This window comes from Amblyraja radiata, chromosome 5 (genome assembly GCF_010909765.2).
Source record: "Amblyraja radiata isolate CabotCenter1 chromosome 5, sAmbRad1.1.pri, whole genome shotgun sequence".
Classification (NCBI taxonomy): Eukaryota; Metazoa; Chordata; class Chondrichthyes; order Rajiformes; family Rajidae; genus Amblyraja; species Amblyraja radiata.
This window is the reverse complement of record NC_045960.1, coordinates 4,016,398-4,032,766: the sequence shown is the minus strand read 5'-3', so window position 1 is coordinate 4,032,766 and position 16,369 is coordinate 4,016,398. Positions and strand designations below refer to the sequence as shown.

The 16,369-nt window shown below is 50.4% G+C and overlaps 1 protein-coding gene across 1 annotated transcript in view; it reads right to left on the bottom strand.

Annotated features, from left to right (window-relative positions):
• Window positions 1–16,369, bottom strand: part of LOC116972889 (dynein heavy chain 8, axonemal-like) — a 574,435-nt gene that overhangs the window by 359,156 nt on the left and 198,910 nt on the right. Inside the window, exons 30-31 of the mRNA XM_033020476.1 lie at window positions 3,995–4,147; window positions 1,889–2,082 (exon numbers count right to left, since the gene is read on the bottom strand). Coding sequence (XP_032876367.1) covers window positions 1,889–2,082; window positions 3,995–4,147 — 347 coding nt within the window. The remainder of the gene's footprint in view (window positions 1–1,888; window positions 2,083–3,994; window positions 4,148–16,369) is intronic.

Genomic DNA, 16,369 nt, shown 5'->3' with positions numbered 1-16,369 from the left:
CTGGTAGGAACCAAACCCACCTACCTCCATGGTTATGGGTATTCTTCTGTTTCCTGCCGGTCCAACGAGTGTTGCACGTCGTCTGACGTGGCGGTGACGTTGGGGGGTGGCACATTTTCCACGGGGTCCGCTCTGGGCCCTGGTCTAAAGAAGACTTTCGGTGATAGAATGCGGACCCCGAGCTTTCATCAGTCCCATGTGGTAGATGTCGACTGATGGACACGATGGGGTGCTGCTGCTTATTGTTTTTGGTTTTGCTCGTCCCGGGGCCTGCCCTCATGAGACCGAAAGCTTGTTAAGGCCTCTCCATATCCTTCATATGCTTTGTGAGGTTTTTGCCAGAGAGCAGTGGGTCTGGCTCAGTGGCTGGGGTTTTGTACAACCCTGCAAATTTAGGATTTTATGGCAGGTCTTATGATTTGTTTACGAAGGTTGTGGTCATCTCCATATTGGTCCACGGAACGAGCAAACGATGTGATGGCTGACGTCAGGAGCCTGAGGATCCGCTGCAGTTTTAGCTCCTGGTTCCGAATATTTGCCCCAACGTGCCCCCACTTTTGGCTGTTTACAGCCGGCACTTTAAGGGACTCACAGTTCTCTGGAGCTGTATACCTCATTGACCACCTCTCCTGTAGGGCCTTGAACGGCCTCCTGCACGTGGGGTTGCCAAGTAGCGGTCCACCACACCTAGCAGCTCTTCCTGTTCCTGCACCCCTTGCATACTCCCGAGATCTTCAGCCATCATCCCCTCTTCTTGACCAGCCCAGTCCTGGTCACCAAAGCTACCCTCGGGTAAGGAGGAAGCAATGGGCAGTGCAGAAGGCACTGTGGAGGGAGTGCCTGAACTCCCCGCTGTGAGAGCGCCCCTCACGAAGTGCGTCTCGCTGGAGCTCCTGCTCCAGGAGCCGCTCCAGCGGCTCAGGCGGCTGTCTCTCCCCCGGGCGGGTGGAGAGACGTCCCCGTCCGACAAGTCGGAAGCCACCGGCCGGACGCCTCTTCCGTGGCTTTACTTCCAGCCCGCTGCTCAGGCGCTAGCGGGCTGGGCTCGGACGCGGTGTCGGGGAATAGCGGAGGCCGGGTAAGCGGTCCTACCGCCTTGTTTCTGCCCCCCCCCCCCCCACTCTTCCGTGGCTTGGGGAACAGGTTTGTTCTAGAGCCTTTCTTCTCTGCCTGAAAGCAGAAGGCTCCTCCTGTGAAAGAAAAACCCGACCTCAGAGTTTACCTGGCGGTCCGTTTCTTTCACCCCGTAGCGGGAGCACCTGACTCCCCCGGAGTCCAAGGGGGGGCCGCTTGCGTCTGGACTGGCACCGGCACAGCACCCTGTCTGTGGACCGCAGCGTGTGCGGTCCTGGTGGCGTCTCTCCCCCCTTCCGTGAACGGAACGCTCCTTGCCCGGAGTCCAATGGGGGCCGCTTGCGTCTGCTGCTTTGCTCCACGTGGAGCAACAAACAGACGCGAGTCGCTGGTTAAACTGAAGGTAAGTACTTACCTAAAGCTTCCTCATTCAGGCTTGTAGCGGGAGCGCCTGATTCCCGCCTGCCGCTGTTGCCTGCTGAAATGTAATGGCGCGCATGCGTGCTGAGCGGGCTCTTCACGGAATCACTCACGTGACTCCGAAGTAAAATAAACATTTGGACATACTAAAAAAACGAAAAAAGTAGAAATGACTAACACGCTGCTGGCAGGGCGCTGTCTCGCAGCGCCCCTACCGACCGATCTCGCAGTGTACTTCAATGTGCTTCTATTTTCCTGCCAATTCCCCAAACCACAAGACCAGAGACGCAAATGTAAACCAAAATGTTTTATCAGACAAGAGGTTTGTCACAAATAAAGAGTGAGAAAATTAGATATTGAAAGAAGACGAGGAATGTATAAATATTTACCACACCTTAACTGTCATATCTCTGTCTTGCATCCACAATACTTTGAATTTTTGAAACATTTCTTGTAAACTCAGGATTTCACTTCTTATCGTAGTTGCAGAGGCGCTCAACATCATAATTAACTTTGTTACATCTTTATGTTCTGCCACATTATGATAAAAATTCTTTGGCTTCTTTAATTTCCTGGTTTCATTTGCTTCTGTTTAGGAAAATAAATGTACAGAAAATTAATAATCAAAATGTTTAATATTCATAGTACAGGGTACTCACATTGCTGCTCTTATAATTTCAAGGCAATAACCTATAGTCTAGGGGGCATTGGGTAAAAACGAAGGCTCGCTAATTTTAAGGATTCTGGTCTGCATGTGCATCTATGGCAGAGCAAAAAACAATCTGGCCATACATAAAAACAAGTCCTGCCTCAAACTGCAGGATTGAGCTATTTGCACGATTGAGCTGATATGTGGTACCTTCTTCTTCTTGCGTATGGCGTGCACAGCCTAAAGTTGTAGGACAGCTTGTTCTGTTGATCTTATTTGATTGTGCACGCCGGGTTGATTGCATACGTCGAAATAGGGCGGACCACGTGAAGGTTGCAATCTTCCACCCCATGTGGTACGTAAAGCTTTTTACACAAAGGGTGGTAGATATATGGAACAAGCTTCATAGAGGAGGTAGTTGAGGCAGGTATTATCACAACATTTAAAAAACATTTGGGCAGCTACATGGATAGGATAGGCTTAGAAGGATATGGACCCGACACAGGCAGGGGAGATAAGGCATGTTGGTTGGCATAGGCAACGTGCTGGATGGCTGTTGCTGGATGACTCTAAAATAACTTTACCTTTTGAATTCACACCAATTTGTATCCCTGTCAAAGACTCCCCAAGGTCCTTCTGCTCCATAAGTTAAAACAATGATCCTCATCTCAAGAAAAATAATTATTGCTTATAAATGTAATTTCCAGACCATTTCTACACTCATATCTGAAGTGGGCACAAGAACACAAACACTGCCAAAGTACACAATGTACAATGAACTGATTCCTTGTCCTCTTCATCAGGAGACCTCAATGTGGACATTGGTAACGACATTATTAGCCACGTTATGACTGTGATGACAATGTCATTAACATTGGTAGTAAATTTGCAACAGTGGGCATAACTACAAAAGCATGACTCATAACATGAGCCGCTGATATACATCCCCCCTCTTAAAGAATCAATAACAATGTATACCCATAACGAAGCAAAGCAAATATCACAAACGATGACAGACGTGTGTAAAGTCAAACATAGTCCGGATACTTCACGACCGGCTTGCTAACATGACGGCACATGTACGATAGAGGCCATCTCCATCTTCTCCGGGGACAAAGCTGGTGATTTCACCGCCGTGGGGGAGTGGACCAACACCTCTGGAGTCGAAGCAGGAGACTGGCGCAGGCGAAGATGGGACAGACAGAGGAACTGTCACAGGCATGGATCGTTGTGCTGGCAACAGCATGTTGAGTGTCACTAGATGCAGATTGAAATGAACTTGTACAATCCGGATAATAAGGAGGAGGGATTGGCTCCTTCACAGGCAGATGTCTGTTTCGTCGGTAGGTGCCGCCATCGGCTCTAACAATGTACGACCGTGGCTCCGAAGCTGGACTAGAAATCACCCCAGTACAGTCGTGGCCTTTGTCAGTCTGTAAGCGGACCACCTGTCCTTTGGTCAATGGCGGCAGAGGCCTGCTCGTCTTGTCGAACCATTTTATTTTACTGTCACGCTTCTGTCGTAACCTGGTTTGAATATCCTCAGGTGGAAGGGCATGTGGGACTAACGTTTGTTCTGCGATGGGCAACGGGGTACAGGTCTGCCTTGACAATAATCATTGAGCAGGTGAACCCAAGGCAGGGTCACGGGAACCTCGTAAGTTGAGCAAATCCAGGAACACGTCACATTTGGCCCTGAGAGAGCGCTCAATGAGTTGTTTCGCACTACGGGCAGCCCATTAGATTGTGGATACTCAGGGCTGCTAGTGATGTGGTGAAAATTCCATCGTCTGGCAAACACTCTGAATTGTTGGCTGGTGAACTGGCTGCCATTGTCAGCCAACAGCTTGCCTGGAGATTCATGGATTGAAAATTGACGAGATAATTTCGAAATCACACAGCTGGAAATGGGGCTGCTGAGAAAATCAATGTCGAACCACCCTGAATACGAATCCACGAGCACCAGGTACTGCTTGCCGTGCCACTCAAATAAATCAGCTGCCACTGTAGATCATGGGAGCGCAGGTACAGGATGTGGCACAAGTGGTTGCTTTTGTTGATGAGGTGCCATGCTATTGCACACTGCATAAGCTGCCACATTGTCGTTGATGTATTCGGCCATGCCACGCCAGTAAAACATGCTTTTCGCCCGTGAAACAGTGGCTTCAGCGCCTGGGTGTCCTGCATGGACAGTGCAACGAAGCAGGAACCACGGCCCTGTGTCCTTTTAAAACAATCCCGTCTTGTAGCACCAATTCGTCCCGAACAGGGAAGAAAGGTCGGGCTGGCAAAGGAACGTTGTAGTGCTTGTCTGGCCAGCCACGCTTAATGACAGAGGTTAGTGACTGTAGGGTCTTGTCGGTGGCAGTGTGGCCAACTAAGTCCTCCATCCATGATGAAGGGATGAAGGTTACAGACATCACGATAAAGTCATCATCCTGTGAGGGCAGATCCTCGCAGGTCTTCTGAGGTGCCCGTGAAATCTGTGGAATTCTCTGCCACAGAAGGTAGTTGAGGCCAGTTCATTGGCTATATTTAAGAGGGAGTTAGATGTGGCCCTTGTGGCTAAAGGGATCAGGGGGTATGGAGAGAAGGCATGGATGGGATACTGAGTTGAATGATCAGCCATGATCATATCGAATGGTGGTGCAGGCTCGAAGGGCCGAATGGCCTACTCCTGCACCTATTTTCTATGTTTCTATGAAAGAGTGTCTGCCAGGTGCATATCCTTTCCACGTTTGTAGGTGAGGACCATGTCATATTTTTGAAGTTGTAATAACATAGTCTCCAAGTGGAGGCGTGGGTTTGTATCCCACTTCTGACACCATGTTGGTTTTGAGACCTTGTAATAATAAAGACCTCACACCTTGGCAAGTTATACACTGTTTATTTGGAATAAACAACTATAAGCTCTCACTTGAGAGTTAACTTCATACTGAAAAGTGCAGTAGATTTCGACGCATAAGCTAGTGGGCGTAACTACAAAAGCATGACTCATAACATGAGCCACTGATCTACGGTGGGGGGGGGGAGGATGCCTTGCGGGGACACACACGCGCGAGAGAGAGAGAGAGGGGGGGGAGAGGAAGGGGGGGAGAGGAGGAGGGGGAGAGGAGGAGGGGGGAGAGGAGGGGGGGCGAGGAGGAGGAGAGGAGGAGGGGGAGGGGGAGAGGAGGAGGGGGGGGGAGAGGAGGAGGGGGAGAGGAGGAGGGGGAGAGGAGGGGGTAGAGAAGGATAGGGGTAGGGAAGGAGGGGGGTAGGGAAGGAAAGGGGTAGGGAATGAGGGGGTAGGGAAGGAAAGGGGTAGGGAAGGAGGGGGTAGGGAAGGAAAGGGGTAGGGAAGGAGGTGGGAGAGGAGGGGGTAGAGAAGGAGGGGGGTAGGGAAGGAGGGGGTAGGGAAGGAAAGGGGTAGGGAAGGAGGGGGGTAGGGAAGGAGGGGGGTAGGGAAGGAGGGGGTAGGGAAGGAAAGGGGTAGGGAAGGAGGGGGGTAGGGAAGGAGGGGGGTAGGGAAGGAGGGGGGTAGGGAAGGAGGGGGGTAGGGAAGGAGGGGGTAGGGAAGGAGGGGGGTAGGGAAGGAAAGGGGTAGGGAAGGAGGGGGGTAGGGAAGGAAAGGGGTAGGGAAGGAGGGGGGTAGGGAAGGAGGGGGGTAGGGAAGGAGGGGGGTAGGGAAGGAGGGGGGTAGGGAAGGAGGGGGGTAGGGAAGGAGGGGGGAGAGGAGGGGGGTAGAGGAGGAGGGGAGCAGGACGGGTGGCCGGACAGCGGGCAGCAGGCAGCGGGTGTTAACCAAAGGGCTGCGAGTTCAGCGGCTTCAATCCAGGGCCCGACTTGCTCGTTCTTTCAAAGGTAGACAAAACTGCTGGAGAAACTCAGCCGGTGAGGCAGCATTGATAGGACGAAGGAACAGGTGACGTTTCGGGTCGAGACCCTTCTTCAGTAGTCTGAAGAAAGGTCTCCATCGAAACGTCACCTGTTCCTTCTCTCCATAGATGCTGCCTCTTTCAGTAATAACTCGAGAAATAAAGCATGACATTTTCAAATAAGGCAATTTTGGACTCCACAGGAAAAATCTCTAGATATAGATATCTATAAATATATAGATAGACAATGGACAATAGGTGCAGGATTAGGCCATTCGGCCCTTCAAGCCAGCACTACCATTCAATGTGATTATGCAATAGGAAAAAGGTTAGGTATATGGAACTAGCTGTCAGAAGAAGTAGTTGAGCCAGGTACAAAAACGGTATTTAAGGCATTTGGACAGTTACATGGATAGGAAAGATTCAAAGGGATATGGGCCAAATGCGGGCTTCGATGGGAAAACTTGGTCACTATTACGAGTTGGGACGAAAGGCCCATTTCCATGCTGTGTGACTCTGTGACTGCATGATGTGCTACAAACAACCCTCTTCTCGCTACTATCAACAGATAGGAGGTATGGAAGCCTGATGTCCCACCTGGTTCAGCAAGAGCTACTTTCCTACAACTGTCAGATCTTAATCTGACCTATGCATCTCGAATCCTACCCTGACAATGAAACAATACAGACCACCTTTTGTACGACCATAGACTTGTTTTCTAGTTGCATATTTTTGTGCTAATGTCTTGTTTTTTGCAAGGGACTGACGTGATGAAAGAATGGGTCGACTGGGCTTGTATTTACAGGAATTTAGAAGGATGAGAGGGTATCTTATAGAAACATATACAATTCTTAAGGGATTGGACAGGCTAGATGCAGGAAAAATGTTTCCGATGTTGGGGTAGTCCAGAACAACAGGTCACAGTTTAAGAATAAGGGGTAGGCCATTTAGGACTGAGATGAGGAAAAACCTTTTCACCTAGAGAGTTATGAATCTGTGGAATTCTCTGCCGCAGATGGCAATGGCGGCCAATTCACTGGATGTTTTCAAGAGAGAGTTAGAAATAGCTCTTAGGGCTAATAGGATTAAGGGATATAGGGGGAAAGCAGAAAGGGGGTACTGATTTAGGATGATCAACCATGAATGGCGGTGCTGACTGGAAGGGCTGAATGGCCTACTCCTGCACCTATTTTCTATGTTTCTATGTTTCCTCCACCTGGTGGAAGTTGTCCTCGGCCTCAACAACTTCTCTTTTGACTCCTCTCCCATTCTTCTAGTTAACGATGTAGCCATGGGCTCTTGTATGGGCCCCAGCTATGTCAGCCCTGTGGTTCCATATGTCAAAGGGTCCTTATTCCAAACGTACACTGGCACCATCCTCAAACTCGTTCTCTTCTAAATTGCAACTGCATCAGGGCTGCCTCCTCACATGTGCAGTATTTGTTGATGTCATCAATTTTAACATTAACCCACCCTACCCTCAAATTCATTTGGACCATCTCTGACCTCTTTCCCTCTTCTCATTCTCTATGTCTCCATCACTGTTGCCTGACATCTACTAAACACCCACAATTACCTTGACTGTACCTACTCTCACCCTACCTCCTGCAAGGGTACCATTCCCTAATTTTGGACTATCCTTGATCGGACTTTGCTGGCTTTACCTTGCACAAAACGTTATTCCCTTGTCATGTATCTATACACTGTAAATGGATCGATTGTAATCATGTATTGTCTTTCCATTGTCTGGTTAGCACGCAACAAAAAGCTTTTCACTGTACCTCGGTGCAAGTGACAATAAACTAAACTGAACTGAACTGCATTTGCTCTCAAGATGTGGATTTTCACCTCCAGGATATTAAAGTTGTCCTCTGTCGTTTGTAAATGTGCTTCCCCCCCCCCCCCCAGATGTAGATGGATCCCTTTACCAATATCTCCTCTGTGACCCGCAGATCTGCTTTCAATCCCACTCCTCTCAGACGGAATATGGATAAAATTCCCCGACTCCTTACAATCTGCCCCATCAGCTTCTGCATCTAACACACCATTCTCTAACATGTCCACCACCTCAATGTTAGTTAGTTATTTAGTTTAGTTACTTAGTTTAGTTTATTGTCATGTGTACCGAGGTACAGTGAAAAGCTTCTGTCAGCAGAAAGACAATGCATGACTACAATCATGCCATTCACAGAGTACAGATGCATTTTAAAGGGAATAATGTTTAGTGCAAGATAAAGCCAGTAAAGTCAGATCAAAGATAGTCTGAGGGTCTTCAAAATGAGGTGGATCGTAGTTCAGGACTGCTCTCTGGTTGTGGTAGGATGATTCAGATGCCTGAAAACAGCTGGGAAGAAACTGTCCCTGAATCTGGAGGTGTGCGTTTTCACATATCGGTTCCTGTTGCCCGATGGGAGAGGGGAGAAGAGGGTGCGACTTCCTTGATTATGCTGCTGGCCTTGCCGAGGCAGCGTGAGGTATAAATGGAATCAATAGAAGGGAGGTTTGTTTGTAGGATTGTAGATTAGTGTCACTCATTTTATTGTATGGTCAACACTCAACACGGGTTCAGAGTGTACGGACTTACTCCTCGATTAATTCTATTGTTTTTATCTTAGTTTGGTATTTTTCTACTGTATACTATGGCTTCTGCTCTCAGGAAACCAGAGATCTTGGTGTTTGATGCAGATCTTGCAGAACGATGGCGTGTGTTTGAAGATGATTTTTCTATCTACATTGATGCTGCCTACCCTACGGCTGGTAGGCACAGAAGCTAATGAGTTGACGCTAATGGTGACCCTATTGCTGCGGAGTCTATGCGCGACCCTGAATGTCTCCTACGTAAATTCCAACAATTATGGGAGTTACAAATCAATGTGAGCATTGAACATCATACATTTTTCTCAATGTGTCAAAAACAAGGAGAACCGGTTGAGTTATACATTAGTGCATGGCCGGCCTTAGGATGTGCGGGGCCCAATTGGGAACAATTTTGGTGAACCCCAGATTCCCAGCCAAGGTGTGTCAGCCCAGTTATTTAGTATATATTATGAAATTGTACACTAGGTGCTATGGATTCTACACTGTGTGAATCTCTTCTGCTCCCTCCCGTTTGCCTGTCAGTAGCTCCACTGGCTTCCAACCTTTACCGTAGCAGCTAATTATGTGATTGGACACAATGTCCTTGGAGACAGCGGCTGATTGGACGGGAGGAGACCTATTTGTTGATTGGACGGGAATTTTAAAGCAAGCTGGTTGGTGATTGGATGCAACCCCCTTAGAGACAGCGTTTGATTGGCCGCCAAATAAAATTGTCAAATCTGTAACAAACATTGCTGGTCGGTGCGAACTCAGTGGAGACTATCTGGTTGTATCTCCAAACTAATCTGGTTGTATCAACCAGACTATCTGGTTGTATCTCCAAACTAAACAGTATAACATGCAGGTATATTCATTTAAAATTAAATTCAGTGATTATTTCACATGATTTCTCACTGTGTAAAGCTCAATATCTGACCAATTTCTGTTTAACACGTTTGGTCTGCCGTGAGCATTTTTCTCTCCCAAAACAGTTCATATCTAGCAAACCGATCAACGAACCAGACACCAGTTGGACGCAGTCATAGAAACATAGAAACAAGGTGCAGGAGTAGGCCATTCGGCCCTTCGAGCCTGCACCGCCATTCAATATGATCATGGCTGATCATCCAACTCAGTATACTGTACCTGCCTTCTCTCCATACCCCCTGATCCCTTTAGCCACAAGGGCCACATCCAACTCCCTCTTAAATATAGCCAATGAACTGGCCTCAACTACCTTCTGTGGCAGAGAATTCCACAGATTCACCGCTCTCTGTGTAAAAAACTTTTTCCTCATCTTGGTCCTAAAAGATTTCCCCTTTATCCTTAAACTATGACCCCTTGTTCTGGACTTCCCCAACATCGGGAACAATCATCCTGCATCTAGCCTGTCCAACCCCTTAAGAATTTTGTGCGTTTCTATAAGATCCCCCCTCAATCTTCTAAATTCTAGCGAGTACAAGCCGAGTCTATCCAGTCTTTCTTCATATGAAAGTCCTGACATCCCAGGAATCAGTCTGGTGAACCTTCTCTGTACTCCCTCTATGGCAAGATTAGGAGCCCAAAACTGATCCAATACTTCAGGTGTGGTCTCACCAAGGCCCTGTACAACTGCAGTAGAACCTCCCTGCTCCTATACTCAAATCCTTTTGCTATGAATGCTAACATACCATTCGCTTTCTTCACTGCCTGCTGCACCTGCATGCCTACTTTCAATGACTGGTGTACCATGACACCCAGGTCTCGTTGCATCTCCCCTTTTCCTAATCAGCCACAATTCAGATAATAGTCTACTTTCCTGTTTTTGCCACCAAAGTGGATAACCTCACATTTATTCACATTATACTGCATCTGCCATGCATTTGCCCACTCACCCAGCCTATCCAAGTCACCTTGCAGCCTCCTAGTTTAGAGGGGTTTAAACGGTTTAGAGATGTTTAGAGGGCTTCAGATGGGTTGAGGTGTGTTTAGAATTGTTTAGAGGGGAATAGAGGGGAATAGGGGAGCTAGAGGGGGTTTAGAGGTGTTCAGAGGGTCCCAGAGGGGTTTAGAGACGTTATAAGCCCCCCGTGAGAAATTGTATTTCTCTGAAATTGAAGATAGACATAAAGCTGGAGTAACTCAGCAGGACAGGCAGCGCAGCGACTCTGGAGAGAAGACCCTTCTTCAGACTCTGAACTCTCGTCGGTGAGAGTACTTGTGATTGTCTGAAGAAGGGTCTCAACCAGAAACGCAACCCTCTCCCCAGAGCCGCTGCCCGTCCCGCTGAGCCACCTTCAACTTCAGAGCCAAACAAAAAACACAGAGTGCTGGAGGAACTCAGCGGGCAAGGCGGCTGCCTCACCCTCTAGGTTTCTCCAGCATTTTTGTCTACCGCTAAACGTCAATGATTCCGGGAATGCTGAGGCGACAGGGTGATAGAGAGGGAGTGGGAGAGCTAGAGAGAAACGAGATGGGGAGCGGGAGAGAGAGTGCGAGAGAGAAAGGGAGGGAGAGAGAGAGCAAAACACAGAGAGACACACCGTGGGTCGGTAGGTGAATGACTAACCTGCCCACCAGGAAGAAGCCCCTTCTCACGGTCCGGGGCCCTCACTCATGATGGTGAGTTTAAAGAAATTCTCAATGTGTCATCGATCTACATTCCTCAGTAAATGTAATTGTGTTTTAAACAAGTATTATTGACGCCGCGTGAATTTTATTCAAAGGAACACGGCGTCATTAATACTCATTCAAAACACAATAACATTTACTGAGGAATGTGGATGGATGCAGATTGATGACTTGTATAACAACTTGTTAACTACTTCATGTTAAGAAGTGCTAACAGTACTAGTTAACAAATCGTTTGTGTCTGATGGCCGTGCAGTGGTTGTTATACATGTTCATTTAAAAAATAAAAATCCGGATGGCGAATTAAAAAAAATCTTTATTTAGCAAAGAGAATTCGTATTTCCGTACGAAATACGGAACATTAGTGCGGGGCCCCGCTTAGGCGCGGGGCCCAATTGGGAGCAATCGGTCAAATCGGCTTAAGGCCGGCCCTGCATTAGTGCACTGAAGCATGTCGCTAGTCGATGCGATTTCAGAGATATTCAAGATAGTCTTGTTCGCAACTACACACTTGCAATGATGATCTGGGCTGCGCCACAATTCAATGTGGTCTCATTACCAACCTATCTTCCTATGCCTACTCCATTCCACTTTCTCTCGAGATCACTCGCTCTATAACTCCTTGGTTCACTCATCACTTCCCATCCAAACCACTTCCTGAGTTTCTCCAGCATTGAGAGCATTCTCCAGTTTAATGCAGATAGGTATGAGGTGTTCTATTTTAAGAAGTTCCCGGGATGGCGGGACTGTCATATGCTGAGAGAATAGAGTGGCTGGGCTTGTATACTCTGGAATTTAGGATGAGAGGGTATCTTATTGAAACATATAAGATTATTAAGGGTTTGTACACGCTAGAGGCAGGAAACATGTTCCTGATGTTGGGGGAGTCCAGAACCAGGGGCCACAGTTTAAGAATAAGGGGTAAGACATTTAGAACGGAGATGAGGAAACAGTTTTTCACACTGAGAGTTGTGAGTCTGTAGAATTCTCTGCCTCAGAGGGCGGTGGAGGCCGGTTCTCTGGATACTTTCAAGAGAGAGCTTCATAGGGCTCTTAAAGATAGCGGAGTCAGGGGATATGTGGAGAAAGCAGGAACGGGGTACTGATTGTGGATGATCAGCCATGATCACATCGAATGGCGGTGCTGGCTCGAAGAGCTGAATGGCCTACTCCTGCACCTATTGTCTATTTTTGTCCACCTTCAATTTTTCCAGCATCTGCAGTTCTTTCTTAAACATTTAAGGATCTTGATCAGTTGAGCAATTGGGCTGAGGAATGGTGAATGGAGTTTAATGCAGATAGGTAAGAGGTGTTCTATTTTACGAAGTCAACTGGGAAGGACCTCCACTGTGAAGGTCTAACTTGTCCACACCAACCAACATGCCCCATCTACACTAGTCCCAACTCCCTCTAAACCTGTCTTATCCATGTACCTGTCTAAATGTTTCTTAAACGTTGAGATAGTAACTACCTCTCCTCTGGCAGCTTGTTCTATACTCCAAGGAATAAAGTCCTAGCCGATTCAACCTCTCCCTATAGCTCAGACGCTCGAGTCCTGGCAACATCATTGTAAATCTTCTCTTAACCCTTTCAAGCTTTACAACATATTTCCTATAACACGATGAGCAAAAATAAAGAAGGGTTTCGGCCCAAGACGTCGCCTATTTCCTTCGCTCCATAGATGCTGCTGCACCCGCTGAGTTTCCCCAGCAATTTTGTGTACCTTCGATATTCCAGCATCTGCAGTTCCCTTTTGAACACAATATTCTAAATGTTGCCTCACCAACGTTTTATATGACCTCCCAACTTCTATACTCAATACTCTGGCTCATGAAGCCCAATGTGCCAAAAGCCTTTTTGACCACCTTATCTACCAGTCATGCCATCAATTTGTCCCTTAGGTGATGCCATCCCTTTGTCCCTATTAAATCCCTTAGGTGATGCCATCCCTTTGTCCCTATTGGTCCCCCAACGCAACCCATTCCCCCAACGCAATATTCCACCACTCACCCATAGCCCCTAACTGCGCAGGCGCGGCTCATTTCCCCTCATCCCCCAACACTCCCTCCCCCTCCTCTTCATGTGTGTGAGGGGAGGGAAGGGGGGTGTGGGGTGGGAGGGGAGTGGGGGAGTGGGGATGTGTGAGGGCAGGGAGGGAGGTGTAGGAGGGGGGGAGAGCGTGGAGTGGGGGGAGGTGTGTATGTGTTGCGTCTCTTGTTGCGTTCTGCAGGCGGAGAGGGGGACAGCTTCAGGCGGGGGCTGTCACAGGCCGGTAGGGAGCGTCCTGCACCTGGGGAGGGGGACAATTATAGACGGGGCCTGTCAGGGGCCTGTGGGATGGGGGGGGGGGGGGGGGGATCGCTGCCATGGCCTACCGCTGCAGGACGCTCCCCCCCCAACCGACCCCCACCTGAAGCAGTCCCGTCCCCAGCTGCAGGACGCTTTCCCCCACCCCCACACCGACCCCCGCCTGAAGCCGTCCCGTCCCCAGCTGCAGAACGCTCCACACCGGTCTCCACCAGCTTGAAGCGGGGACCGATGGGGAGCATCCTGCAGCTGGGGACGGGACAGCTTCATGCGAGGGTCGGCGGGGGGAGCATCCAGCAGTGGGGGAGGAAGCGTTCTACAGCCAGGGGATGGGGATGGGGACGGATTCAGGCGGGTGCTGTCAGGGGCGGGGAGAGAGTGTACTGCAGCCGAGGGAGGGGGAGGGGGAGGGCTTCAGGTGCTGGCTGTGGGTGGGGCTTTCTGGATGGCCAATAAGGGTGTTATGCTCTGAAGGAACTGGTTTCCAGAGGGCTAGTATGGATATTATGGGCCTAAGGGACTTTTCTTAGGCTAGTACAGGTGTTGTGGGCTGGAGGGACTGGTTACCGGAGGGCTAGTAGGACATTGTTGGCCGAATGGACTGCAGTTGGGGACGGCTTTAGGCGGGGGCCGGTGGAGGTGGGGGGAGTGCTGCCGTGGCCTAATGCTGCCCTCGCCTACCGCTGCCCAGTCCTGCCGTGGCTTGCCTACTACTGCCACTGCTGTAGTCTATCACTGTCATGGCCTACTGCTTCCGTGGCCGTGGCCTGTCGCTGCCGTTCCCCACCCGCTTCAGGCGGGGGCCGGCGGGGAGCGTCCTGCAGCTGAGGATGAGGACGGCTTCAGGCAGGGCCTGTCGGGGGCTGGTGGAGGGGAGCGCTGCTGTGGCCTACCGCAGCCAGGGCCTACCGCAGCCAGGCCTACTGCTGCCAGGGCCTACCGCAGCCAGGGCCTACCGCTGCCAGGGCCTACCTCTGCCGGCTCTTACTGCTGGTGTGGCCTACCGGGGGGAGGGAGTGTGTGGGCGGGGTGGAGACGGGGTGTGGCCTGGGGGGTTGTGGGGAGAGAGGGGTTCGGGTGGGGGGAGGAGGGTTTGTGGGCAGGGAGGTTGTGTGGGGAGGGGGCGTGTGGGCAGGGTGGTGTGGGCGAGCGGGGAGTTGTGGGGGGCTGGGTCTCCAATGCTGGGCTGGGCTGGGTCTCCAATGCTGGGCTGGGCTGGGCCAGGCTGGGTCTCCAACGTTTCGTGCTGGGCTGCTTCGGGCTGGGTCACCGACCCAATATCGCTCCGAAAATTGTGCCCAGATGGAGGTGTCCGCCGGCCATCAAGAGCCTCCCTCAGCTCCAGTATAGATGCGATGGCGCAGGAAGGGGTGGACCGTCCCGCAGAGTGACAGGAAAAAAGACCAATCCACACGGCGCTGAATGGCAGGAGGGGAGATCTTTAAGATATTTAAACCTTGCTTACTTGTACAGTAGATACCCGATCGGAACAAAAGTTGGTACACTCGCAGCACAGGAGAACGGTGAGTGAGCTGATGAAAAATCGTAGCGCTATTGCGTGCCTTTTTTGCGCAAATGTAAAGACCGCGCAAACCGGAAGTTAACAAGATCAGAACTTTAATTATGTACTAGAACAAATGAGACCCGTTGGGTCCCAGTCACACGGGAGGCCTTGTCCCCCAATGCAACCCGTTCCTCAACGCAATATTCCACCACTCACCCGTTCCCCGTTTGTGAGGGGGATGGTTTGTGGGGGGAGGTGTTGTGGGGGGGAGGTGTTGTGAGGGGGAGGGGTTGTGAGGGGGAGGGGTTGTGAGGGGGAGGGGTTGTGAGGGGGAGGGGTTGTGAGGGGGAGGGGTTGTGAGGGGGAGGGGTTGTGAGGGGGAGGGGTTGTGAGGGGGAGGGGTTGTGAGGGGGAGGGGTTGTGTGAGGGGGAGGGGTTGTGTGAGGGGGAGGGGGTGTGTGAGGGGGAGGGGTTGTGAGGGGGAGGGGTTGTGAGGGGGAGGGGTTGTGAGGGGGAGAGGTTGTGTGAGGGGGAGAGGTTGTGTGAGGGGAGGGGTTGTGTGAGGGGGAGGGGTTGTGTGAGGGGGAGGGGTTGTGAGGGGGAGGGGTTGTGAGGGGGAGGGGTTGTGTGAGGGGGAGAGGTTGTGTGAGGGGGAGGGGTTGTGTGAGGGGGAGAGGTTGTGTGAGGGGGAGGGGTTGTGAGGGGGAGGGGTTGTGAGGGGGAGGGGTTGTGAAGGGGAGGGGTTGTGAGGGGGAGGGGTTGCGAGGGGGAGGGGTTGTGTGAGGGGCTCTCTTGCTGGGCGGCTCACGGGCCGGGAGGCCGAGCGGCTCACGGGCCGGGCAGCTCTTGGGCTTCTGGACACTCTCACTCACTGACTGGAATCTCTCACTCACGGACTCTGGACTCAGCCCTGCCTCCGGGACTTAATCCCCTTGTCCCGGTGATTGACAGCGGGTGCCGGAAGGGGCGTTACCTTCGAGGTGATTGACAGGTGAGAAGCCCAATCTGCTGATCTCACGATTTTTTAAACCTTCATAACTTTTGTAATCTGCAACCAATCGGAACAAAACGTGATGCGCTTGGAGCAGCGGAGAATGGTGAGTAAGGTGGCGAAAAATATCCTAGTGATATAGGATACCGTTTTTGCGCAAATTTAAAAATAACACAAACCAGAAGAGGACAAGATGAGAGTTTTAGTAATAGTATAGAAGATAGATAGATAGATAGATGAACATCGATGGGCCAAGCATTGCCTGGGGGCTTTTTACCAGTCCAAAAAACAAATTCCAGCCCTCTGCTTCTTACTACCTAAGCACATCACTGGTTGCAACTGGACATATCTTGAACTCGCTGATTCATAAGGGGTCCAGA